Raw genomic sequence first — 23,229 nt, 5'->3', positions numbered from 1 at the left:
AGCTTCAGTACAAAGATAATGGGCAGATGCTTTCCATCGAGCTCGAAGTTCTGCTGCATCTCACTTCTTCAGTGATTTCAGCATCAGCCGTGCAAAAGAGTGATCTCAGCCTTCATAACCAGAGTCTGTGGTGTCTGGCATCAACCTGGTAGGCACACTTTCCCAGCAAACAGCAATCCTACTATGGTGAAGAATATGGACAGGACGAAGAGGACATAGGAGGAGCCCACTCCGGTGTTGTTGGGCAGTTTGTACGGCTGACCCCCAACCTCGCTGATGTAGAATCCAATGGGGAAGATGAGCGCGGCCATACAGAAGAGCACCACTGTGACCAAAGACACAAACATGTTAGTCACTGCTGTTAGCAATGCAAAAACTAACATTAGTGAATCCTGCTCACACCAGGGGCGACTGGGGAGTCAGGAAATGCATTTAAGTTCAAAACATCAGACAAGAAATAAGATTGTGATCTGTATATACATAGTATTCTAGAAGAGTAGTTTTACAGTAGTGACAGATCATACCAAAAGTGGGGTGACTCTTTCCCTTACTGTGCCAGTACACTGTGTTATGAAACAGTATGTTACACCAAACAGCGGCATCTGTTGGTTTGACAAGTGCACTACAGCAGCTAAATGTGGGAAACAATTTGTTATGAATGAGCTTGTTTATCAGCTAATAATGATGAGATCATTGAATAACTGCACTCACACAGAAACAAATGAATTAGAGTCAACAATTTCGTGGCAATTAAATTATAAAATGATGTCAAAATGAAGTCACCGATAAAGATAAAATAATGTGACACATTCACTGACATGGCTCGACACGGGCATTGCTTTTTTGCGATTCAAATTTGTGTTGTTGATGTAATTAATAATAATAATTTCAAACACTAGAAATACTAGAAACAGACAAAGGCAGGCTGAATATATGATGTCAAAGGCCTATACCCATATTTTTTTTATTAATAGTGAAATTAAATTCATTTTGTCCAGTCATTATAAAGCATTTTTTATTGCTTGTGAGTTTTCAGTCTAGTTTTTTGTTAGCATTACTGACCCTGTAAGACCCCTATGAAGAACTGGAATCTTACAAATGCGTTGGGAATGAAATCATCAGGTATGTAGTCTTCTATAAATAATTTGCCAAAACTTTTACTAAAAATGTACTAAAAACTTCTACTCTCTTGATACTATGAGCAGTATAAAAGTATTCTCACTTCCTGTGAAGGCGATCCAGCGGGCGTAGCGTGTTGCCTCGGGGTGCCAGTGGGACATGACCAAGAGGGTGCAGGTGAGAGTGAGGGAGATTATGCCCATCATGATGAAGAAGAGTGTGGTGATCCATTCTGGGGGTAGCTCAGGAGGGATGCAGATCCTGTCCCGCCCGTGAATGGTCTGGCACTGTCGGGATAGGCCCACAGTGAGAGAGCCTGTGCAGAGAGACAAGAGGAGAATGGAACCGAATAGGAAGAATAGACATTACTAGAACATATAGGACATGTTTATAGGACAGGCATTACTATAACATATAGGACATGTTTGACAAATTATACAGAAGTGTCTATACTGTCAGAAACCTAGGACTATACATGAACACTTGTTGTCATAGTATGTAATGTCAGTATGTAAACCCCCCCCCCCCCCCCCCCCCCCCCCGCCCCATCCTACACACAGCTCTCATGTTCAGCAACATGTGACATCAGCGGTCTACATGTGGACTACCTCTAAGTGCCCATGTGACTGCGGCAGGTTTCTGGCAGCAAGTGGGAGCTAAGGAGCTTGTTGGTATGGAAACAAAGCTGACCCCGGGTGATTTGCAGTGATGTGGAGCAGGTTCAAGGCCGAGACACAAGACACAGACGAGCACAGACCAGAGGCGGCTCCTGGCTTCTGTGACGTAATGTGAAATTAGGTTGTAAATGCTTCTTGCATTTAGAAAACAACAAACTACTGCACTGCGACTCCGCTCTCAACTGTTAATAATAATAGTAAAAATAAGTGAACACACACACCACCCACGCATCCTTTTAATGCTTTGTCTAACCTCTTTTATTGAATTATCTTCAGTGTGCAGTCAGTCAGGGCCCGTCATTTTATGGATTTAGAAACTACTTTGAACGTAATAGAGGAAATGAAAGAAATTAAAAACAGCCATAATCACAAAGACACCTACAAAACTAGGGACTGAGGCAGACTTATTATAATTAAGGACAATCGCTTTAGTATATAACAAATGCCTCTTCATTTGTAAGCACTTACTGTATGTGTATTTGCACAGATTTCATGCATTATCATGTAACATACTGAATAATACGAACACAAATGGTCATTTACTTTCAGCATCAAAGGACAGTGCCCCTGTCAAATAAAATAAATAAGGTATATTTTATTGTGTGGCACGGCAGTGCAGCGCAGAAGTTCCCATTGCTTGAACTAGTATCTTAGTACCTATCTGGATTCACCTGCTATGCATGTTTTAGGTTACACAAGGATTCGCCTGGTCAGTCACAGTACACAGAGAGCATGCGGTGAAGGATTCAAACTCTGGACTGTTTTGCTGGGAGACAAGAATAGCATCAAAGGATTGTGTGACTGTCTCTGTGGCCTCGGCCTTATTGTCCAGTGGCCTAATGACCCACGTTACAGTCATAGGCTCTTGACAATAGTTGTTTATCATAACACTTTAGGAAGACCTCTGTATAAAATATAGTGAATGTACGGTGGGGCAGATGCAAACATTTCATGAGTGATGTGAGGCTGTAGTGATAGCAGGCACAGAGGAGGATGATATTGGACTGGAACCACATCCTGAGTGGACCGGCCTGCCCTCCTCCTACACAGGATATCCTGTTCTCTGCTCTCACATGCTTTCATAAAGGAGGGTAGGGACAATGTAAATAGTGCATCTATTTCCCTGCATATTCCACATCCATATCTTGTTTGTGCAGCACCACAGCCTCTGCATGCTTGTTCATAGATAAATAACTGCAATGTTGGGACTATTTCTTTGTTGACAATAAAAGCCTATGATGTCATGGGAAAAACATATACAACAGTCATCTCGAGACACTGGTTTATTTCTCCAGGAGGTAGCCATTACCCTCTCAGGGGCCCAATTATAAGTCACACCTCAGTCAAATAAAACAACACTTCCGGCCTTGAGGAGATGACTTTTTAGTTAATTAAACAGGTACAGAGGCTTTTAGCAGATTAATTTCCCACTGTTGTTTACAATGTAGCCTACTGGCCATACACTGAGTGAAACATTCCAAAACTTTAGTCAATTGCAAATGCAGGGAATGCAGGCATGGGGAAGTAATGTGATAGGAAATTGCCAAGAATGAAAATCGAAAACTCTTTCAGGGCGGATCTCAAAGGCAGCTTTAAATGATGAAAGTATGTAACAAGACCGGAATAATAATGGCTGAGTATGAGTGTTCTGCTGTGCACTGAAAGTTTCAACACAAAACTTTGTCTCATATTATCTTCACTTCTAAATAGGCTGCTGCGCATCTAGCACTGACTTAACCCACTCTCACATATCACAAGAAAACATAAAATTGACATTTCAGGTTTGCCATTACCCGCTGATTTCCCAGTGTTGATCCAGTCTGGGTTGGCGATGCTTGCGATGGCGAATATGTCCGCAGCGAGGAAGAGGCATCCTGAAATCACGGTGAGTTTATCCATGTCGGAGGGCGCAGGGACAGTGTCTGATGCTGTGGACGGGACATTGAACCCGGTGTCCTCCTCTTAACGCACTTGTCCCACCACTAGCCCAGACATGTCATCGAAACTCCCAGGGTCACTGTTTTTATCACCGCCGCAGGCTTTGTCATGCTGTTTGACATGGGTACACACACTTTTCACCCTTTAGAAGTTGTCGCCGTGCAAGCACACACATAAACAAAGCCAGGAGTGGATCCGGATGAGCTGTATTATTATTATAAAAGGAGGATTAATTCCCTCCAGCTAAAACAGACTATTGCCTTTAGCAGATGTATTTCCAGAGAATCATCCGTGGAGCATTATCCAACATATCGGGCCCGTCATGCTAGCCACGCAGCGGTCGTCTGTACCTTTAGATGCGTTCGTGTTGCAATGAGTCTTAAAAACATTTCAGGAAGCTTCAAGAGGATGAAAAAAGTCGCTATGTTCTCAAGAGAAGCAATGTTGATCTGGTTCACAGCAGCAGCACAGCAGTGGAAACTAAACACGGATCTGTTCACGCCTCCATCATTGTACTGGATAAATCTCGCGAGACTGTGTGACAAGCGACGTTGATTGTCCATATTCAGCTTTGCGTACAATTTTGGTAGCAACACCTACAACACCAGTGTAACGTCACCAAAGGACAAGTAAACATCTCAAGGCACACCTATTGTGCCAAATAGTGAAATATAGTGTTCTCTGAGTTATATAAAATAAAAAATAAATGTTTTTAGGTAGTTTGCCTCCGTATTATGAAATGAGTGCATACAAGGTAGTGGTATAGTAAATTATATATATATTTTCCCTGTAATTGTAAATTGCAATAATAATGTACGATTGTCACAAAATCTCATGGCACACCCACACTTCCTTCATGGCACACCCTTTGGAAAAACACTGAATTACACAATACTGACTAAGGAAGAATAAAAAGGAAAATACAGTTACATTGTAAGATAGAATTTATTATTACTTTACATTAGATTTACAGCAAATGTGGACAGAAGACAGTACATTGCAGATACCAGCAAATAGTCAGTGAGGGCAAGGCTGACCTAAACACTGCTGGAAAATAGGTTTGTGTTTTATTATTGTCACAATATAGATAAGACAAATCCAATCTATAATATTTAAATGGGAAGAGAACAACAAGCAGAGCTTTAGAGTTCATCCACGAAGGGAATATTTACAAGTTTGCCACTGGAAGCCATAGTTTTCTTGCCAGAAACAAATTTCTTTGCAGCCTGAAAAAAGAAATCAGAGCAAAAATTAATAAAGTAATGTTAAAAGGTTAAAAGAAAATAATTCATAAGCTCAAAGGTCTTACATTGGCAACATCGGTCAGAGAGACATTATCAATATTCTTAGAAATTTCCTCAGCAGAGCAGTAAGATCCTGATGCCAGCGCCTGTGTTCCAATTGCTTCAAATAAGCCCTCTGAAGTCTCCAGGGACATAAGGAACTGTGCTTTTAACTGAGCTCTGAAAATACAATGTGAAACAATTATTTGCATCAAGTTCAAAAAACATTTTCCGTGGCATTCTAGATGCAAACCTAAAAATAGGAAATATAAAGTTGTTATGACTTACTTGGCCCCAGTGAGATCTGCAGCTGTGACTCCACCATCTGCAACAGTCTTCACCTGGTTCACTGCAGCCTTGATCACCTACAAGGACAAGTATTCACGCAGATAAGATTTATACAAGGTGAGAGAAAAATACTGTAATCATGAGACAGACACTCACCTCTCCAGAAGCTGTAGGCTGAGAAATGGTGTAAACTCCAAACAAACCAGAGTCAGAGTAACTCACATTGAAAGCACTGACCTGTTAAGAAAGGAGAGAAAAACAAACCTTTAAATATGGCATTTCTCTTTTATAGACTATAAATAGTAAAAGAAAGAAAAGAAAGACTCACATCAAATGGGTCTGAAGTGGCTTTGGCTACACCCTGACAGAGTTTGCTGGTGGAGTTGGAGCCTCTCTTTACTTGGGGCCCTGCTCCCAGTAAATGCTGCAGCACCCCAAAAGACAGAGCATCATTGTCACCTGTAGCAGCTCCTTCACTCACCACCATTGAGTGCACCAAACCACCAGTACTGGGCATACGGATCTCACCTAATCACGGACATGGAGTCAGATCAATAACATACTACAACACATTTATATAGTAAAGGTTATAGCAACACTCACCTCCACGATACTGGGCTTTAGCGCCCACTGCCCCAGCACCACTGCGAATGTTCAGGAACTGTTCTCCGACTTGTGTGAGTATACTGTGATCAACACCTGTTGAGCACATGGATTAACTTTTGGGGAAAAAGTAATTACCCTTGTAGGAGTGTTTAAAAATATGTAAAGAAACAGTCTTACCAAGTCCAACAAGAGCCATTCTTGAGCTGGTAAAATTGTGCTGCACGAAATGGTGCAACTGGCGACAGAAAGATGAACATAGTTTCAGAGTATGACAATTGTTATCTTAATGTTCACAGAAAATAATACATGTGGTAAATGTCTCACATGGTCAGACTGGACATTTCCAACCATGTGGTTGGGGCAGTACAGGGAGTTACAAAGGGCATTCTTGTAGGCAGCCTCATGCAGCCCTTCAACTACACCTGCAGAGATAGGAATCGTCATCAAGTTCACAATCCCTCACAATATATTTTAAGATTTTAAAAGATGGGTTAACAGGTTTAACAATTTATGGTCTACAAACTATAAATGAAGATTACCAATCTGAGTGGTGTGTGCCGCCTGGGCCTTGTCCATTTTCACCCTGTAAGTGAGCCCAGACACCTCCCAAGGTCGAAAATCAGGGGCTGTGGTCACATTAATCAAATACTCCATCACTGTGTCACTGCAGAGCAAAATAAACACTGTATTAACCATCAAAATGATTTGGAACAGTAGTACCATGCGTGATGCCAAAAAGGTTAAAAATCAGATTTACATGTCATCTCTCAAACAATCAACGGAGTAGATCATATTCTCTCTGGTTGATGTAACACTGAGAAAAAAAAACAATATACACATTATTAATTTACACATAACACAAGAAAAGACTACAGTAAAGGATGACAATGCTAGGTACACACCTTAAACTGCCACCCACTGCCTCAACACCCCGGCAGATCTTAAAAGCTGATGCTCCTTTTGTGGTCTAAGAAGTAACAGCAAAGCAAGATTATTTGACAGGATAAAATACAAGGTCACAGAGTGTCTTACATGTTACATTACAAATAGACTTTGAGGTTTGAAAGTTTTAAACTAGATCTTTCACTTTGTTTCGACTGTAATGTGAAAAAGTGTACCAGGTTGGAGGCGAGGCGGAGCAGGTGAGTGACCCCCAGGTTGTCTGGAGTCTCATAGCGGCAGCCAGCTTTAACTAACACGCCGATCTTTGATGCAGGGGAGTGGTTGTCTAGTGATGCGATCACCAACCCACTTGGAAGTTTGGTGACCTGAAGACACAAAGAAAACACACATTATTCCCTTGTGTGCTACACACAGTAAATGTCCACAAATAAATAAATATACTGACCTGCACATCCTGTGGGTGAAGGTTGACATGTTCAGCTTCAACCTTACGAGCCGCCTGGGCAGCATAAAGTCTGGACTGCAAAACGCACATTTGGAAATCATGTAAATAACTTCCTAACAGATGACAGTTAAGCAGGGATATAATCAAACGTTTCTGTTCAAATTGTTCATCATTTTTATGACGGGGGCAAACGCCTGAAATACTGTTATAAAAGTTACGTATTCTTGACTGTGAGGTGCACATACTGTCATTTCCCATAGATACAAACACTGCGGTGGAACTTGTGACGTCAGGTGTTTTTGATGCAAGAAATATTAGTGTTGCTTCTTTTATCAGTGAAGCAGAATCTACATAGAAAAAGTCTTCAAACTCATACGAATAGACTGTTATTACTCGGTGCTATTGTTGTTTTACAGAAACAATAAGTCTTATATTACGTTGAGGTTGGGGGTTATGGCAGGATACGAGTAACCGCTTCCTAGGTGATCGAGACGTTTCGCTGGCTTGACTTGGGTTTTCTGCCATTGATATCGCTCTCAAAGTGAAACATGTTGTGTGTGTTGTTATCCGGACATGCATTTATATCCTAAATCTTACCGATAACTGGCTTATTCCCCGAATCCCCTTCATGTCCCCTCTATCCTTCAAGTCAGGACGCTGGAGCAATATGGCCGCCTGAAAATCCCCTACCCAGCATTCTTAGCGCGCTGACGTATTTCTTCTGTCATGAAATCCGAGTTATGCCTCACGCAGCGCGCCCCCTACTGGCCTGGTTATTCATATAATCACGTGAATATATAACGCTTTATTAGAATGTAAACGGCTGTGTGTGCATGTATATAAACCCACACTTTTTACAATGAAAACCTGACATTAGGCATGTTCTTTTAACACTTAATTGACCCACGGTATTACATACAGGGACACTTCCCCTTCCTCTTGCGCATGCGCGGTGGCTCACACGTGGGGTAAACGTTTGAACGAGCCGCATGCAACAACAGACCTAAGCGCCTTGTGAGAAGCGAATTAAACATTTTACAAGTATTTCTTATTTTCCTCCGTTAAAATTTAAGTGGAATTCATTAGTCCTCCGTGAAGCATTTCGCCGAGAGGGCCGGATAACTTGAAAACGAGTAATTATGGTAAGTTCTGTGTCCAAGTACTATACAGCTAGCAGTGAGCTAACACACGTGTATGAGTGTGTAACCAGTTAATGCTATATTCTGTTTATTGTGTTTGGGACAGCTCTGATCTGTTGTGGTTGTAATGTTTTATTTGTTTATTTAACTTTTAGACAGAAGCACAAGTGAACCCCAAGGCCTACCCTCTGGCCGACGCCACGCTGACCAAAACCATCCTGGACTTGGTGCAGCAAGCTTCAAACTACAAACAGCTGAGGAAGGGGGCTAATGAAGGTGAGCCTACAAAGTTGTGAGGGAGCCAAATCTTACCCCAGATAGTGTTTGCAGTGAATGTAGGGAGTTAACCAGGGTTTAGACAAGTAAATCAGGACACTAGGGTGGACAAACTATTAGGGCCACTCACTGATTATGTATCTTAGGCCAGTCACCACAATGAAAGTGGGCAGCTCTTTGTTCCACAGGTCAATTTTGCAGTTTATATTTCAAATTACCTTCATTGGACTTTTTTATTCAGGCTTTAAACATTAATGTCTGGTCTAAATTGCTGTAAAAGCAGGGCTATAGAGCTGCAATAAGAGCTCTAAAGTCAGTAGATTACTGATGCCAGACAGAGTAATGACTATTTCCGCCTTAACTGATATGATATACACATGTTGAGTTTCATCTAATGTCTATTTTTCTACTTTGCAGCCACTAAAACCTTGAACAGAGGCATCGCAGAGTTTATCGTGATGGCCGCTGATTCTGAACCACTGGAGATCATCCTCCACTTGCCTTTACTGTGTGAGGACAAGAACGTCCCATATGTGTTTGTGCGCTCCAAGCAGGCCTTGGGCCGGGCTTGTGGAGTGTCTCGTCCCGTCATTGCTACCTCAGTGACCATCAAGGAGGGCTCCCAGCTCAAACCACAGATTCAGTCTGTCCAAAATGCTATTGAGAGACTACTTGTGTAAATTTTTTTGTTGCTCTGTGGATGATTTTCTGTCTCTTCTGGAAAAAAAGGACAGTTGTGAAATACTTAGTTAAACACAGCATATGGCTTGGTAACTATTATTTTAGCTTAATCATATTTTTACTTTGTACAAGTGTTTCATTTTTGTAGTCATACAATATGATCCACAATAAACATTTTTTATATCAACATGGTGTGCCTCTATGATTTATTGTAGAAAAGTATGTGTTGAAAAATGTTAATGTTCTACAGCAAATAGTTGTTTGAAGGTTTCAGTCTTGTTTTCCACAAGAATAAGCAAAAATAATAGATTCATAGTGCATGTTATAAGCATAACATTGTGACAGCTTTTGTTTTCACCCCATTGTGTAAAAAGTTTCTGAAACTGTTCTCACAAAAATGTCAAGCCTGTGCTATATTTTAATATACCTTACTGGCTGCTGGAACAAATAAAGGACGGAGTAGTTTTCACTGACCCCGTGGGTTAAAAAAAAGCGGTCAAGTGCCTGGAAAACCGGAAGTCTGTGAAAGTCCACCAGACATATCAGACCGAGGCGCAACAATATGGCTGAGACTCCAGCGCTCATTTGGGAGCACGAAGTGCGCCGCTTGCTGAAGTATGGAGAGCTCATTCCGCGCCTGGAAACTGCTTTGGGCAAGTTCTCCAAACGGGACAGCGCGGAGGTGATTCAGCCCGTGCGCACCACTATCCCCCTGCAAAAGCACAGTGGGTAGGTCTATGCTTTATCTGACATCAAAATATGGCTACGCAACGACAACGAGATCAAGACAACCAAGATTGTGGTCCAAAGTGCATTCAGTCGTCTATCAATGTCAGTTACTAACTTCCGTCAGAGTACCCCCGGGCAGATGTGGCTACCTACCTGGCATACCATCACAAAGGATAATGTGAATGAAAAAGCGCTTTAAAAGACTAATGCATTTTTACTTTAATGGTTTATTACTGGTTGTGCAGGTTCCTCGGAGTGATGCCGTGTTACATGGAGAATGAGGGAACCTTGTGCACAAAGTTGGTTTGTTTCTACAAAAGACCAACTGGGTCCAACTTACCATCAACTCAAGCCACTGTGATGCTCTTGGACCCGGAGTATGGAAATGTGAAGGCAGTGGGTATTACATAAGGCCAAACGTGTTTGTATCACTATAAGTCTTATGAGTGGCTAAGAGACGGTTTTAATTGGACAGATTATGGATGGAGAGGTTATCACAGGCATGAGGACAGCAGCAGCCTCAGCAATTTCAGCAAAGGTCTGGCCTGCATAACTAATTCAGTTCTCAAGTATTGAAAATTTAATCCCCATTCACCATGTTTCGTTTTATTTCGTTTTGTTGTTTTGCAGTTGCTGATGCGCTCAGATGCTGAAATACTGACAATTTTGGGAACAGGCCAACAAGCTTTGAGTCATTTCAATGTTTTCACAGAACTTTTCTCATTTAAGGAGGTGCATTTACCGTTTGTACAGTATGATCTGTGTCTTATTGTGTCACATTTACAGAACTCCTAAATTAAGCTTTAATTTGTGTCTTCATCACAGGTGCGTGTGTGGAGTCGCTCAAAGGACAAAGCAGAGGCTTTCGCTCACTCTCTTAGTGGTCATGTAACGGCATGTGAGTCAGTGGAGGAGGCGGTGAGGGGAGCAGATGTTATCGTGACCGTCACCAGAGGCACAGAACCTGTGCTGTTCGGCCAGTGGGTCAAACCAGGGGCCCATGTTGCAGGTGAGTTCATCTATGAATGTGGGGTGACAGGATTAGCAACTCTAATCCCTGCGGAGACGGGTGCTTATCGTTGTGTTATTAGGTAAGACACATCAACCACTTTGACAAGAAGCTCATTTTAAAATAACAGTAATATGGGGGGACTTAAGAAATTTTTTTGCCCCAGGCCCAAGCAAGTCGACACCCCTGATCTTTCCAATGAATGAAAAATAGCATTCACTTGACTTGATGCACTCATGCACACCTGCAACATTGCAACTTACAGACCTACTGCTCTTCAAGGATGTCAGACGGCTGCACTGTGGGCCTTTAACACCATTGGGCCCCACAGTGCTTCACTCTTACCAACTTGCTGTCCCTTTTTTCTTCAGACTTCTACCAGAGAATAACCACACTGTCCCTTAGTACCTACAGAACACGTGTACATGCTGCCTTCATCACATCATGTGTTTTTTCCAACAATAACACCACAAATGACCTTTATTTTCTCACGTTGTCATGTTACCTGTGAGCAGCAGTGGGAGCCTGCAGACATGACTGGCGTGAATTGGACGACACATTGATGAAGCAGGCAGTGGTTTATGTGGACAGTCGAGAGGCGGCCGTGACAGAGTCTGGGGACGTCATCCTCTCTGGGGTCTGTGTTACTGGGCCAATACAAGCTTTTATTTAAAATAAATAGAATGTACAGGATTTTCATTTTTCTTTCAGGTAGAAGTTTTTGCTGAAATTGGAGAGGTTATAAATGGAACAAAACCAGCATACAGAGAGAAGACGACTGTGTTCAAATCCCTTGGTAGGTCACTGCTGGTAAACTATTAGTGCATTAAGAGAATGGTTGACTTAAACCGTTTAACAATCTGCAGGTTTAGGAGTTGAAGATGCAGCGTCTGCACAGCTGGTATTTGACAAATGGAAATCTAAGGCAATGTAGAATTGTACCACAAAGACTGTACTGTTGGATCCTTTGCTCCAGTATTCAAATGATTTGGTTAATATTTTGACATTCACTAAAAATAATTAAAAGACAAGATAAAATATCATTTTGAAGACTTTATTTATTTAAAAAGAAATTTCTGCATTATACTATGTGAAAATAAAACCACATGTAGCGAGAGAAAATCAGAGAGTGAAACACTGTTAAATGAATTTGGATGACGTACAGCAGCTCCCCAGCGTAGCCCCGTACTTTGATCATTGCTCCTCTCAAAACGTTTCATCAATCTGGACTGCAGAAGTTGTATCGCACATGGAGTTAAAACATTTGGGTGCTAATACAAATGGCTCACAGACTTGAAGAATACAGTAATAGATGGGGTCAGGATAACATGGGTTATAAATCAGCAACATGTGATGATTTAAAATGCTTTCTACACAAGCTCCAAGATTAAAATGAACCGGCATACAAAAACATAAGAGATGACAAATCTGCCGCACTTTTACAATGTGTCAGTTCTCTGAACATACAGTAGAATAACATGACAATGGGCACAGAAATAATAATGGCCATAATCAAAGCAGTGGCTACAACACTTGTTATTAGCAATTTATGAATACACATTTTTTACAAATGGTTAAACTCACTTGATGACGGTTGATTAAAACTACAACACATTAGTGTTTCCATGGGTTACTACAGTGTGGAGACCATTGACTGAGTTTTGGCAGTACATCAGTCTAGTCAGGTGAGAATGTAAACAAATCATCAGCCATAGATTAGAGACTGATGACCAAAAAGGAGAAATTATAGTTTCTTGATGAAAAAAGAAAAAAACAAAAACAAAAAAAACATTAGTAAAATGTGTTCAAGGCAGCAGGAGTTGCTTAGTGTCATGGACATTTAAGTACATTGAAGGATTACCTTAGTAAGTCAATTTACAAGTAATTTAAAATAATTTGTAGCTTTTCTGACATTAATAGAAGAAAAGACAAATCTTCAGTTATAATCTCCCTCTTTTTCCTGCATAAACCTCAAATCAATTCTCACACCATAATTTTTCGCCAAGCCTTATGTAAAGTCACGTTTTTACAATTGTCTGAAAGAACTGGACTGACAAAAACAATCCCTGAATGTTGCTCATATCTGTCGAGTTCTTTCAGATGAAGTGTTATCTACTTCTATGTAAGCAAGGACACCAAGTGTGAACTGAAACAGTGGGAGCAAATTTCTTTCCTCTTAATAGGCAAGTTCTGACTGCAACTGAACAGTATACTCCCTGCAGTTCTCCTTTACAATAGAAGGCACTTTCTCCTCTTCTTCTTCACGGGTGCAGGGCAGAGGACCGCCCTGATGGCTTCATCAAACACCGTCTTAAGGCCACGCTGGGTCAAAGCTGAGCACTCAAGGTACTTTACTGCAGCTGGAAGGCAGATCAAAGTACAGATTAGTCAAGCCATTCCATTTAACACAAGCAAATAAACATGTGCAGTGTTTGTACGAACTTATTTCTTTAGCCATAGCCAAGCCCTGGGGATAGGTGATTGGGATGAGTTTCTTCTCCTTTAGCTTATCAAGTGTATCCTTGTCATCTCTCAGATCCAGCTTGGTACCCACCAGAATGATGGGTGTGTTTGGGCAGTGGTGTCTGACCTCAGGATACCACTGAGAGAAAAAAAAGAAACAAAAAACACAATATTAGACCCAGATTCGCAATCATTGAAACACTATTTTGTGCCCAGAACAAAAGAACTCTGAATCTCACCTTGGCACGGACGTTTTCAAAAGAGGCAGGACTGACGACTGAAAAGCAAATCAGGAACACATCCTGAGGAGAAAACATTATATATTTATTGCAGTGAACATACACACACTACTTTGTCTGACTTAAACGTGAGCCGTAAGTAACAGTAAGTCTGCCAGTAAAACCCTGAGTGAGTCCCACTCTTAGCGCACAGAGTCCATATTGTGTTGCAGACAAAAGAGACTAACAAGAGATGTTATTCACTTCCAGACATTGTAGAGGTACTGTGGATACAAGTCACTACACTGCAGAGTATTAACGCAGCAAATATCTCCATTGGGTCAAACCGGGAGTGCTTCTGATAGCATGGCCCGTACATTATTACGCATGTGCTTACCGTTTGTGGGTATGACAGTGGCCTAAGCCTGTCGTAGTCCTCCTGTCCAGCTGTATCCCAAAGGCCAAGATTCACTGGTTTGCCATCCACCATCACATTGGCAGAGTAGTTGTCAAAGCTGTTGGTAAAAAGTATGGCAATTCAATTTCTGTCCGTCACCCCATATCATTACATCACACATTTGTCGTCCTTACACTGTGGGGATGTACTCTCCGGGGAAGGCATTGGTCGTGTAGCTGATGAGTAGACATGTCTTACCCACAGCACTGGAATAAGCACAAACCATCAGATTACAGAGCAATTCCTTCAAGTCGTTTAGTGTTATTTTATATTTCCTCATCATTGCTCAACAGGTCGGCAAAGGCTTATCATCAATTAAGCCTTTGTTATGTCCACCACAATGTCAGCCGCAGCAGAAACAAACATGTCACTATAATCATTTGTTAGGCGTTTCTCCGTGTTTACAATGTATTGTTGAGTCACTCACAGCTGTGAAGTGTTTCCTGGTAGCTCTGCATGACTCTATTCTGAGCGCAGTATTATTTCAATGCAATATTAGTATTACTTCAAAGCAGTAATAGCACTTCACTTTATACATTTCTACCGCTTTTGTCCCGACGTCGTTTTACACAGTCCGACTGTGGCACCTAATCCTTAGTGTTAAATTACATCTTGAGCGCCTATAGATTCATACTAAAGGATTAGACGTCATGTTAAATAACATGTAGCCCATGAGCTCGTTACACCGCAGACCGGTCGGCTGAGTCGTTGAGGCTCCGCTGAAGGTTTATCGTGGTAGATCATTAGTTAGAAAATGCTCAAATATATGTGCGAGTGCCGACAGAATGCCCGAGTTAAGTCTGTAAATTGACATCCTGTGGCCTTTCCAGCCTCACAACACCCAGGGCAGGTCGATAAATCTGTGTGACCCAGCTGGACTGAAAAGTAGGCACAACAACAGCTGTCGGCATGTTGGCATATTATCGGAGACTAGTTAGCTGCTAGCCAACTGTTGCTAACTGGGTCAGCGTTTAGAAAGTGTGTTACCCATAAAAGTCAACATATGTGGTCAAGTTTTACATTTAAGTGATCAAAGAAGTAGAAAACATCCCAACTTACCCGTCCCCCACAACCACACACTTGATGGCCTGCATTGGACGGCTCTTTCGTCGGCTTTATCGCAGCTTTCCTCAATTAGCCACAGTTAGCTAAAGGCGGCTAAAGAGACCGCTCCTCGCCTCAAAAGTACAGCGTGAACAAAGTTCAGACGCCTCGATGTTTTCGAGATATTTTGGTTATACCTCTCGCAGAAAGTGCTGTGTTTGCCAGTAGTTCTTCTGAGAAGCTTAAATGAAACTTCAAAACTTGTAAATCAGAGGGGCAACACCCAAAAATTGAGGAGTCAAGATTGAGGAAAAACGCCCACAGTAAAGGCTGCAGCAGAGAACAGTGCAAGTCATATCCGGTCCAAGCGGTGCAGAGGAAAACCGCCCCCCTGTGGCCACCCTCTGAACTACAACAAGAATCTTGTATCCACAGTTCACGAGAGGCCAGGCAAACACGCGCGACTGTTAGCAGCACCAAGTAGGTACGCGGTTGCCCTGACTTAAGTATAAAAGTATAGAAAAGGCACTTATCATATTTTAAATGCATTTAAAATTAAAAGTGCATTATTAAACTCTCCCTCCTGGGCAGTCATATTGATATGTGCACAGCGTATTACAAAACTACTTCGTCTGTTTGTCACATTTAAATGTTCTTTCATGAACCTTCTTTGAGTATGAAATGAAGGTTGATTGATTATTACCAGAGTCTCGTCATCACCGCTTTACAACTTTTGGAACTGTTGTGAGTTTGTAATCCCATATACATACTCTAGAGGGCAGTATTTCAACGCATACCAACACGACGGCCGAGCACGGGCCTTAACGCAGTCCATCCATGATCCACTTTCTTCCGCTTTATCCACGATCCGATCCACGCAGACCTCCTCCAGCTGTTCTGGGGGACCCCGAGGTGACACCAGGCTACAGAGACATAGTCCCTCCAGTGTGTCCCGGGTCTTTCACGAGGCCTCCTCCCTATAGGACATGCCTGGAACACTTCCCGAGGGATGCGACCAGGAGGCATCCGGACAGCCACCTCAGCTGGCTCCTTTTGACAGGAAGGAGCAGCGACTCTACTCCGAGCTCCTCCCGGGTAACTGAGCTAACTCTGTATCCGCGATCTTGTCCTTTCGTTACCCAGATCTCATGACTGGTAAGTTGAGGGTATAACGTAGATCGATTGGTAAATCGAGAGTTTTGCCCCCCCTCTCAGCCCCCTCTTCATCACAAGAGTCCGATACAGCTACCGCATCACTGCTGACGCTGCACCGATCCGTCTATCGATCTCCCGCTCCATCCATACTTGAACTCCTCCACTTGAGGCGAGGACTCTCCACCGACCGGGAGAGGGGAAGCCACCTTTTTCTGGTAGAGAACCATGCAGTGTAAAACCCTATTTATGGTCAATCAAAAGTGTAGTTCTAACCAAAGTTTTACACCAGAGTAAAATAAACATTTTACCCCCAAAAAAGTAATACTTCATTTTATTTCATTTCCACAAAGCTATTACAACTTTATTTATCTTGCTTTCTACCTCACTTGTTTTTTTAACTGGACTAAAATAGGAAAAAAATAGTGGTTTAAATATGAATTTTCACAGGGACCTCTTTGTGACGTCAGACGGTGAATCTAAAGCTGCAGTTAAGTCATTAAGATCAGGAACTTCACTATAAAATAGGAAAACACCAGCAGCTCAATCAGACTCTAAGCTGGTTCATAGACATGCTGTAGTTTGGGCTGGTTTAGGCCTGATTTAGACCTGGTTTGATAAGTATATCCAACTCTTTCAATAGTTCTACAAATCTGTGTAATACTTCATGCTGCGTGATCTAAAAGGGGACACTTTTATACATTTCTCAAGCAGAATTTTAATCTGATAATTCTTTTGAGGAAATGTATTGTTTCTGTATCTGTACTTTTACTTCAGTAAAGAATTAAGTATTTCTTCCACCATTGTAACTTCTATCACCCCTGAGAGTGACAAAAGCAGCGGAAGTTAATGATGGATAAACTGCCATGCCATTTGCACTGGGGGATTATTGTGGCACGCTGCAGGGATCCCAGCATATCCAACTGAGAAAACAGATTATGCTTTTTGTGCATCTGAATGTGGCATGTCTTTTATCATCGTGGAAACAAGTGAGTTGAGAGGAAAGCCAGTATTTGTATCCGTTTGTTGAGCTATGCAGAAATCCAATTAGGATTATAGTGTATTCTTCCCTTCATTTTTGCCTTTCAGTCCAAAAATGCATCATATGGCGATTTAGAAAGTCATTTTACGTGCTCATTATGCTTCACCATTAGCCCTCTAAGTAATCATCCAGATGTAATGACCCTGTCACTTCACACTCATTTGCATAAGAGTTTGATTGACAGTTGGGAAGTGGAACCTCAAATGGCCTTGAACTCTTCTGTGTAGTGATGATGTGTGGCATTTACAGCCCACCTGTGTGCTGTTCAAAATAGTATTATTCAATTATTATATCTATTACATGTGTCTATTATTGTATATCAGTAGTTGCAATTGCGATTTATAAAAAAATCAGTGCATGGATTACATTTTAGGGAAAGAATACAGAATAAAACTCCATAGAGAAAGGACATTATAGTTTGCAAAGGATATTGTGCCCTCCCCCAATAGTGTTTAGTTAATTATTAATAACTAGAAAAGATGTAAGTGAAGCAAAATAGTGTATTTTTTCCATTTCAATCTTGTCCCTTATGATTACAGCTGGAAGAGTAATAAGATCCCGGAGATAACTCCTGCAGATATGAATGATTCACCCGCTCAAACCGTGACGTGTGATGGATTTTCGTGGGATCGGAGTGGCGCGAGGCAAATGTCAGTTTTGATTTGATAATATTGAAAGATAACAGCAAACCAAGGCCACAGCTGCATCACATAATACCCACCCATAAAGACCCATCTCTCTTTTAGTTCATGAAATAATGCCAAAAACAACAAGTCTTTATCCCAAGCTGCTTATTGTTCTTCATAAGAAAGGTGAACTGCCTTTGTATACATTCAGTGGTAAAGGATGCCCTCATTACTTTACACACAAACAGACCTATAAAGTTAGTATTAGTTTTGTTTATAAATGTGTTAAATCTATTGCTGCAATAACAATACTGTTGCTTTAATCATAGAAATGCAGTAGCACGAGTTTCCACTGTAAAATCATCATCAACACTAAGTTCAGCTGTTATTAGAGTAAAGGTTTTCAAAAAGTTGTTAACTGGACTTAAGGGGACACACTACAGGCAAAACAACATTTTTTCAATTGTCAGGTTTTGGGCCAAATTGGTCTCTGAACATATAAGCTTTCACCTGGAAACAGAAAATATGCCTAATCTTCACAATAACATGTTTAAATATTGCGCTGATTCAAAGTTTGCCCATAGACTTTTATGGGACAATGCAATTTCAAGGGCCTTTTTCTCAAAACACATTTTCATTGTCAAAATACATTTTGTCATTGTGGCGACACTAGGACCTAAAGACTTCAAATTTTCCAGCCTTGGACTGAACAATATTTGGAAGATTTTTTCAGAGGGATTTTGTATTATTTAATCCCTATAATCCCCATTTATTGAATTTTGAATGTCAAAAAATAAGGCAAAAATCACATTTTTACAATTTTTCCATTAAAAAACAGCTTATTTTAAAACTAAACAAGAAATACAAAATCCCCTCTGAAAAAGTCTTGGCAACTCATTCATCAACAAAATGAAACCATACATTTGAATGTAGCTCTATCCATTATTCAGATTTCGTTGCCGAAAAGATGGGAAATTTGGGGCATTTTTAGGCATGAAACACCTTGTTCTTATATGAAAAGATAAAATGACAGAAAACTTGCCATGTATTTTTTTCTCACATTTATGCCAGTGATCGACAGCAAAAGTTTCAAATTGATATCTGTAAATATACATTTTTTCCCTATTCACCTGCAGTGTCTCACCTTAATCCTCCTCCCCTCAGAGGTCAAGCTTTCTCCACCGTGAACTCGTGGACAACTGAAAACACTTCTTATGGCAGTAATATAATACCATGGTGAGAGCTAATGTACAAATATGCCTTAGGTGAATGACGTGCTCAAAACAAATCACCTATTAGTGCTTTATTTTTTACTTGTTCTGAGCATTAATAATCATTTATCTTTCTGTATTGTCCAATGGCTTCAGTCCAGTTGTGTTTGCTGTAGATTTGACCAGACCGTCACCGTCACAGTCACAGTCACTGCCGTATTTCAGCGTTTCCGTTGTCCTCCTTCTTGCAAGTCTTTCTCAACAGTTGCCTTTCCGCCCCTCACCATTGTGGTTCACCCTCTCCGTCACTGTGAGAGAGGAAACGTGTCACATCAGTAACACATGTGTTTAGATGAACAAGAATGTGTGTGGGACTGATCACAATCGCCACATGTTGCGCTGTGGGGCCTCTTCAATTTCAGCTGCCACGTGTTTATTTTTAGAGAAGTAAAAGTATTCTCACCACTGTTTGTATCTCCAAGAATGTAGCCTATTGAGACGGTTACCTCATTTGGGGAGCAAGGGTGACAAGTTGTTTAGTCTTTTGTTCGTAGGGGGACCTGTGCACAGTTCTGTTTGGCTGCACTGGGGCGTACTCATTCATTCAGTCACATTATGTTTTCATTTTTCTGTCACTGTCAAAAAATTGAGGACTTTTGATCCTTCAAAAATAGAACAGTTTTGTTATTTTGTAAATTTATATAGTGATTTATTTATACATCAATACTTCACACGCATTCATAAACCAGGGTAGAAAGATGCTGGGGGCAAGGTAGGTAAAGTGTCTAGTGTCTTTACATTATTTGAAACTGATGGCTCGACGCTATAGCGAAAGGCCCATGTTGAAAACACAATGACTCACAAGGCCAGCTGAGAAACTTCATTTAGACCAATAGAAAAGAGAAGAAGGAGAAGAAAAGGAGGGAGAAGGAAGAGAAGAAGAGGGAAGAGAAGAAGGAGGAGAAGAAGAATAGGAGGGGGAAGGAGAACAAGAAGGAGGGGAAGAGGAAGTGGAAGAGAAGAAGAATAGGGAGGAGGAGAAGAAGGAGGAAGAGAAGAGAAGAAGGAGAAGAAGAATAGGAAGGAGGGGAAGAAGAAGAAGGAGAAGAAGAAGGAGAAGGAAGTGGAGGAGAAGAAGAATAGGAAAGAGGAGAAGGAGAAGGAGGAAGAAGAAGAAGGAGGAGGAAGTGGAGGAGAAGAAGAAAGGGGAGGAGAAGAAGAAGAAGAAGAAGAAGAAGAAGAAGAAGAAGAAGAAGTAGGAAGAGGCACATTCAGTAAGCCTTCTGCCCTCTGACCAAACATTAACGAATCTCGCCAATAACACATTTTTTGTAACTATGTCCCTGAGAGATGCTGCAATAGTTGAAGGACAGGCATTAAAATCGACCTTGTTATCACTAATTTTGTTTTAGCGACTAGTGAGAAAAACTCACATATGGGGAAATGGCAGTTGATGGGGGCCAAGACTGTAACTGTATAAGAAGGTGTTGTCATATAGCAGCTCGTGCGATCTATGAACCTGTACAATATTCCAATACAGATAAAGGCTTCCTAAAATCCAGAGTAAAGTCTACCTCCACCCCATTGCATCGTAACATCTGCAAATCCTCCAAAGCCCAGCCTGGTTCTTGTATCAGGGGAGGGATACTTGTCCGTACTGGGCTGCAGCTGTAATCAGATTGAGGAACATGAGCGTGTCCACTCCTCTCTGTGTGCCCCTGGCCACTCAGCAGAGCTCAGGGTCTCCTTGGCCCTGCACATGGGGAGCTTTGATTGAAGATGGCATTCGCTTCCCTCTGCTCCTGGTCAAATATCGACCCGGGCCATGAAAGTATAATAATCTCGCCTTTTGATGGAGAACTATGCACAGTTTTATGAACCATGATGAAACTCCTTCTTTAATAATCAGATCATTTATAGTTACTGATCTCAATTTTTGCATACATTTTAGTTTTCAATTCTGAAGCCAGTCACTGAGAAGATTGTTGGTTTATATCCAAAGATATAAGATACCCGAGAGCGCCCTCTAACTTTTGAAGCACATGAGGGCAATCAGACATTTCCTTTGTTCTGCTCCATGTCAATATTTGAGACTGACCATAGATACTGTATAATCGCAAAGCCCCATAACAAAATATTTGCCGCTGTAATGACTAAGGAAACGTTTCTTGATTTCCCACACTGACATTACAAGACTGACTAGTTCCAAATGTTGCGCACAGTGGGGTCATTGTATTCTCCTGACAAATTAAGTATTTTTGTCCGATGGAGGCAAATAATTCAATTCAATTATGGGGCCCTTTCTGGACTCCACCCTGCTTGGTTCTTTTGAATGAAAGTGGAAATGGAGCCCCCTTCCTGTTCTGGTCTGCAGCTGATACGGAAACTCCTAAGAAAAACATCTTTCGCTCCAGTTTGTAAAAGTTCTGAAAGTCACTACAGCGCGGGGTGATTCTCGCTTTGCAGAGTCAATTCTGTCCAAGACTATTATCACACATTTTCTTAAATATAATATTGTTTAAGTGGGATTTATATATTTTGATGTGTAATCAACTCTGTAAAATCAAAAATCAAAAAAATCCCAGAAAGCAATTTTCGTTTCCCGCCATCAAGGACCTAAATCAGGACCATGCATTGTCAATATCAGTCAAATCAAAGACTTCAGTGACTTCTTGTTATATATATTTTTTTTTGCAGTAACAATAATCTTCACATATTGTGCAGTATCGCCCCAAACTAATTCACTGTCATCTTCACAACTGTAGAACTAAAGTAAAAGACAAATGAAACTATCATTTCTGCGGAGTCAGGATTTGTTTAGGCCCAGAGCTTAAAAGGGGAAGGTTAGGCCATAAAGTTTTAATTTAGGATTCAGTTCAAAGCACAAAGTTCGAGATCTATAAAAACCCTTTATAGGGCGTCTGTACATCATATGACTACAGCATTAGATGGGAGTGTTTGATGACACCGGATCAACCCATATATCAAGAATATTAGAGCTTATTGGTTTAGCGTCTGTCCTGGCACAGTGTGTGAATGCGAATATGAAACAACGGGAGTAAATCACTAAGATATTGAGTGAAGAAAAGGAAAGAGAATGGCGACTAGGCATGACGGCGCAAACACAGACATGTTGTTTCAGTCTCTGATCGCAGAGGTCAGGAAGAGTTTAGCATTAGACCCTGCATTACCTAAAACGCAAGCAACAGATTATTGATCAAATACTCCCAAAGCAAAGTCAGTTTTTTAATTGTATTGAGTGTGATTTTCTTTGTAACTTTGCTTTAATATCTTCCATGGTAAGATAAAGATGAACCCCACCATCCCAGCCACCACCTTCACCTTGTCATCCCTTTTCACAAAAACAAATGGCACCCACCCTCCTCCATGTCATTGGGCCAATTGTTGGATGTGACTTCAGCAAAGGGTTCATAATGTCCTAAAAGGTAACCGTGACATAACGCACAGAGGGTGGAGGAGGAAGATTAGCTTACATCACTTCCACTTCCACTAACTTTCCATTGTCCCCCCGTAGGGCTGACCAAACGGGCCCTTTCTCTGCCTCCCTTCCTGAACTGGGCCGCATGCTGGATCCTGCAGTGGGTCAGTGGGCTGGAGCCTGTGGATTCCCGTCAAGCAAATAAGCGACTGTGAATCACCGAGGGCAGGGACAAGACATGGCCTGAGCTTGTTTATTTTAAGAGCGATTCTCGAACATAGCATCATTTCATGATCGCCGCGGTAACGGATATGAGGTAGATGTGAAAGATTCTTAGGATTGAATAAGGAAAACGAAATGGACATGATTAATCTGGCTGTCATCGTTGTACACATCATTATTTAGAATTTTTCTTGAAATGACTTTAAAATTGGGAAATACCATTGATGTAACAGCCATTCATTAAAACAAAACAAAAATCTAG

General features: G+C 41.3%; 5 protein-coding genes across 6 annotated transcripts; 2 read left to right on the top strand and 3 right to left on the bottom strand.

Moving 5' to 3' along the window:
- Nucleotides 1-20: 20 nt before the first annotated feature.
- LOC306978848 (uncharacterized protein C16orf52 homolog A-like) lies at nucleotides 21-3,960 on the bottom strand. The gene is made up of 3 exons (XM_079577536.1): nucleotides 3,590-3,960; nucleotides 1,223-1,435; nucleotides 21-325 (listed from the first exon to the last, which is right to left on the bottom strand). Exons 1-3 carry the CDS (start codon nucleotides 3,693-3,695, stop codon nucleotides 141-143), a joined length of 504 nt encoding a protein of 167 aa, XP_079433662.1. The 5' UTR covers nucleotides 3,696-3,960; the 3' UTR covers nucleotides 21-140.
- An 800-nt stretch (nucleotides 3,961-4,760) lies between these two features.
- Nucleotides 4,761-7,986, bottom strand: uqcrc2b (ubiquinol-cytochrome c reductase core protein 2b). Its single transcript, XM_079577736.1, has 14 exons — nucleotides 7,857-7,986; nucleotides 7,260-7,334; nucleotides 7,030-7,179; nucleotides 6,814-6,878; nucleotides 6,669-6,725; nucleotides 6,451-6,575; nucleotides 6,236-6,333; nucleotides 6,089-6,146; nucleotides 5,909-6,004; nucleotides 5,634-5,833; nucleotides 5,462-5,542; nucleotides 5,306-5,382; nucleotides 5,044-5,197; nucleotides 4,761-4,960 (listed from the first exon to the last, which is right to left on the bottom strand). Exons 1-14 carry the CDS (start codon nucleotides 7,887-7,889, stop codon nucleotides 4,877-4,879), a joined length of 1,353 nt encoding a protein of 450 aa, XP_079433862.1. The 5' UTR covers nucleotides 7,890-7,986; the 3' UTR covers nucleotides 4,761-4,876.
- Nucleotides 7,987-8,220: 234 nt separating this feature from the next.
- Nucleotides 8,221-9,542, top strand: snu13b (SNU13 homolog, small nuclear ribonucleoprotein b (U4/U6.U5)). Its single transcript, XM_079577708.1, has 3 exons — nucleotides 8,221-8,401; nucleotides 8,554-8,674; nucleotides 9,092-9,542. The coding sequence occupies exons 1-3, from the start codon at nucleotides 8,399-8,401 to the stop codon at nucleotides 9,352-9,354; spliced, it is 387 nt and encodes a 128-aa protein (XP_079433834.1). The 5' UTR covers nucleotides 8,221-8,398; the 3' UTR covers nucleotides 9,355-9,542.
- Nucleotides 9,543-9,903: 361 nt separating this feature from the next.
- On the top strand, nucleotides 9,904-12,116 carry crym (crystallin, mu). Of its 2 annotated transcripts, none has more exons than XR_013793891.1 (8): nucleotides 9,904-10,084; nucleotides 10,330-10,480; nucleotides 10,560-10,622; nucleotides 10,715-10,816; nucleotides 10,910-11,093; nucleotides 11,609-11,730; nucleotides 11,809-11,889; nucleotides 11,960-12,084. XR_013793891.1 is itself a non-coding variant. In XM_079576690.1 (8 exons), exons 1-8 carry the CDS (start codon nucleotides 9,918-9,920, stop codon nucleotides 12,025-12,027), a joined length of 942 nt encoding a protein of 313 aa, XP_079432816.1. In that variant the 5' UTR covers nucleotides 9,904-9,917; the 3' UTR covers nucleotides 12,028-12,116. The 2 variants fall into 2 exon arrangements, 1 of the variants encoding a protein (XP_079432816.1); XM_079576690.1 differs by having other exon boundaries at nucleotides 11,805-11,889; nucleotides 11,960-12,116.
- A 25-nt stretch (nucleotides 12,117-12,141) lies between these two features.
- LOC306978179 (ras-related C3 botulinum toxin substrate 1) lies at nucleotides 12,142-15,616 on the bottom strand. Its single transcript, XM_079576689.1, has 6 exons — nucleotides 15,291-15,616; nucleotides 14,366-14,437; nucleotides 14,172-14,289; nucleotides 13,796-13,858; nucleotides 13,536-13,695; nucleotides 12,142-13,453 (listed from the first exon to the last, which is right to left on the bottom strand). Exons 1-6 carry the CDS (start codon nucleotides 15,323-15,325, stop codon nucleotides 13,323-13,325), a joined length of 579 nt encoding a protein of 192 aa, XP_079432815.1. The 5' UTR covers nucleotides 15,326-15,616; the 3' UTR covers nucleotides 12,142-13,322.
- Between the last annotated feature and the right edge of the window lie 7,613 nt (nucleotides 15,617-23,229).

The sequence above is a fragment of the Gobius niger genome (assembly GCF_951799975.1).
Source record: "Gobius niger genome assembly, chromosome: 19".
Lineage (NCBI taxonomy): Eukaryota > Metazoa > Chordata > Actinopteri > Gobiiformes > Gobiidae > Gobius > Gobius niger.
The sequence above is the reverse complement of the archived record's forward strand: the minus strand, read 5'-3'. Positions and strand labels throughout refer to the sequence as shown.

Excerpts from the sequence above, each read along its gene's own strand:
- LOC306978848 (XM_079577536.1), bottom strand. The coding sequence starts at position 3,695 with ATGGATAAACTCACCGTGATTTCAGGATGCCTCTTCCTCGCTGCGGAC. Across the intron at positions 1,436-3,589 it reads CAACACTGGGAAATCAGCGG|GCTCTCTCACTGTGGGCCTA; the intron begins GTAATGGCAAAC and ends CTCTCTGCACAG. Across the intron at positions 326-1,222 it reads CTGGATCGCCTTCACAGGAA|TGGTGCTCTTCTGTATGGCC; the intron begins GTGAGAATACTT and ends CTTTGGTCACAG.
- uqcrc2b (XM_079577736.1), bottom strand. The coding sequence starts at position 7,889 with ATGAAGGGGATTCGGGGAATAAGCCAGTTATCG. Across the intron at positions 6,879-7,029 it reads TCCGCCTCGCCTCCAACCTG|ACCACAAAAGGAGCATCAGC; the intron begins GTACACTTTTTC and ends GTTACTTCTTAG. Across the intron at positions 6,147-6,235 it reads GAAATGTCCAGTCTGACCAT|TTGCACCATTTCGTGCAGCA; the intron begins GTGAGACATTTA and ends TTCTGTCGCCAG.
- snu13b (XM_079577708.1), top strand. Across the intron at positions 8,675-9,091 it reads GAGGAAGGGGGCTAATGAAG|CCACTAAAACCTTGAACAGA; the intron begins GTGAGCCTACAA and ends TCTACTTTGCAG.
- crym (XM_079576690.1), top strand. The coding sequence starts at position 9,918 with ATGGCTGAGACTCCAGCGCTCATTTGGGAGCACGAAGTGCGCCGCTTG. Across the intron at positions 10,481-10,559 it reads AGTATGGAAATGTGAAGGCA|ATTATGGATGGAGAGGTTAT; the intron begins GTGGGTATTACA and ends TTAATTGGACAG. Across the intron at positions 10,817-10,909 it reads AACTTTTCTCATTTAAGGAG|GTGCGTGTGTGGAGTCGCTC; the intron begins GTGCATTTACCG and ends TCTTCATCACAG.
- LOC306978179 (XM_079576689.1), bottom strand. The coding sequence starts at position 15,325 with ATGCAGGCCATCAAGTGTGTGGTTGTGGGGGACGG. Across the intron at positions 14,290-14,365 it reads GGAGAGTACATCCCCACAGT|CTTTGACAACTACTCTGCCA; the intron begins GTAAGGACGACA and ends TTTTACCAACAG. Across the intron at positions 13,696-13,795 it reads TTGAAAACGTCCGTGCCAAG|TGGTATCCTGAGGTCAGACA; the intron begins GTGAGATTCAGA and ends TTTTTCTCTCAG.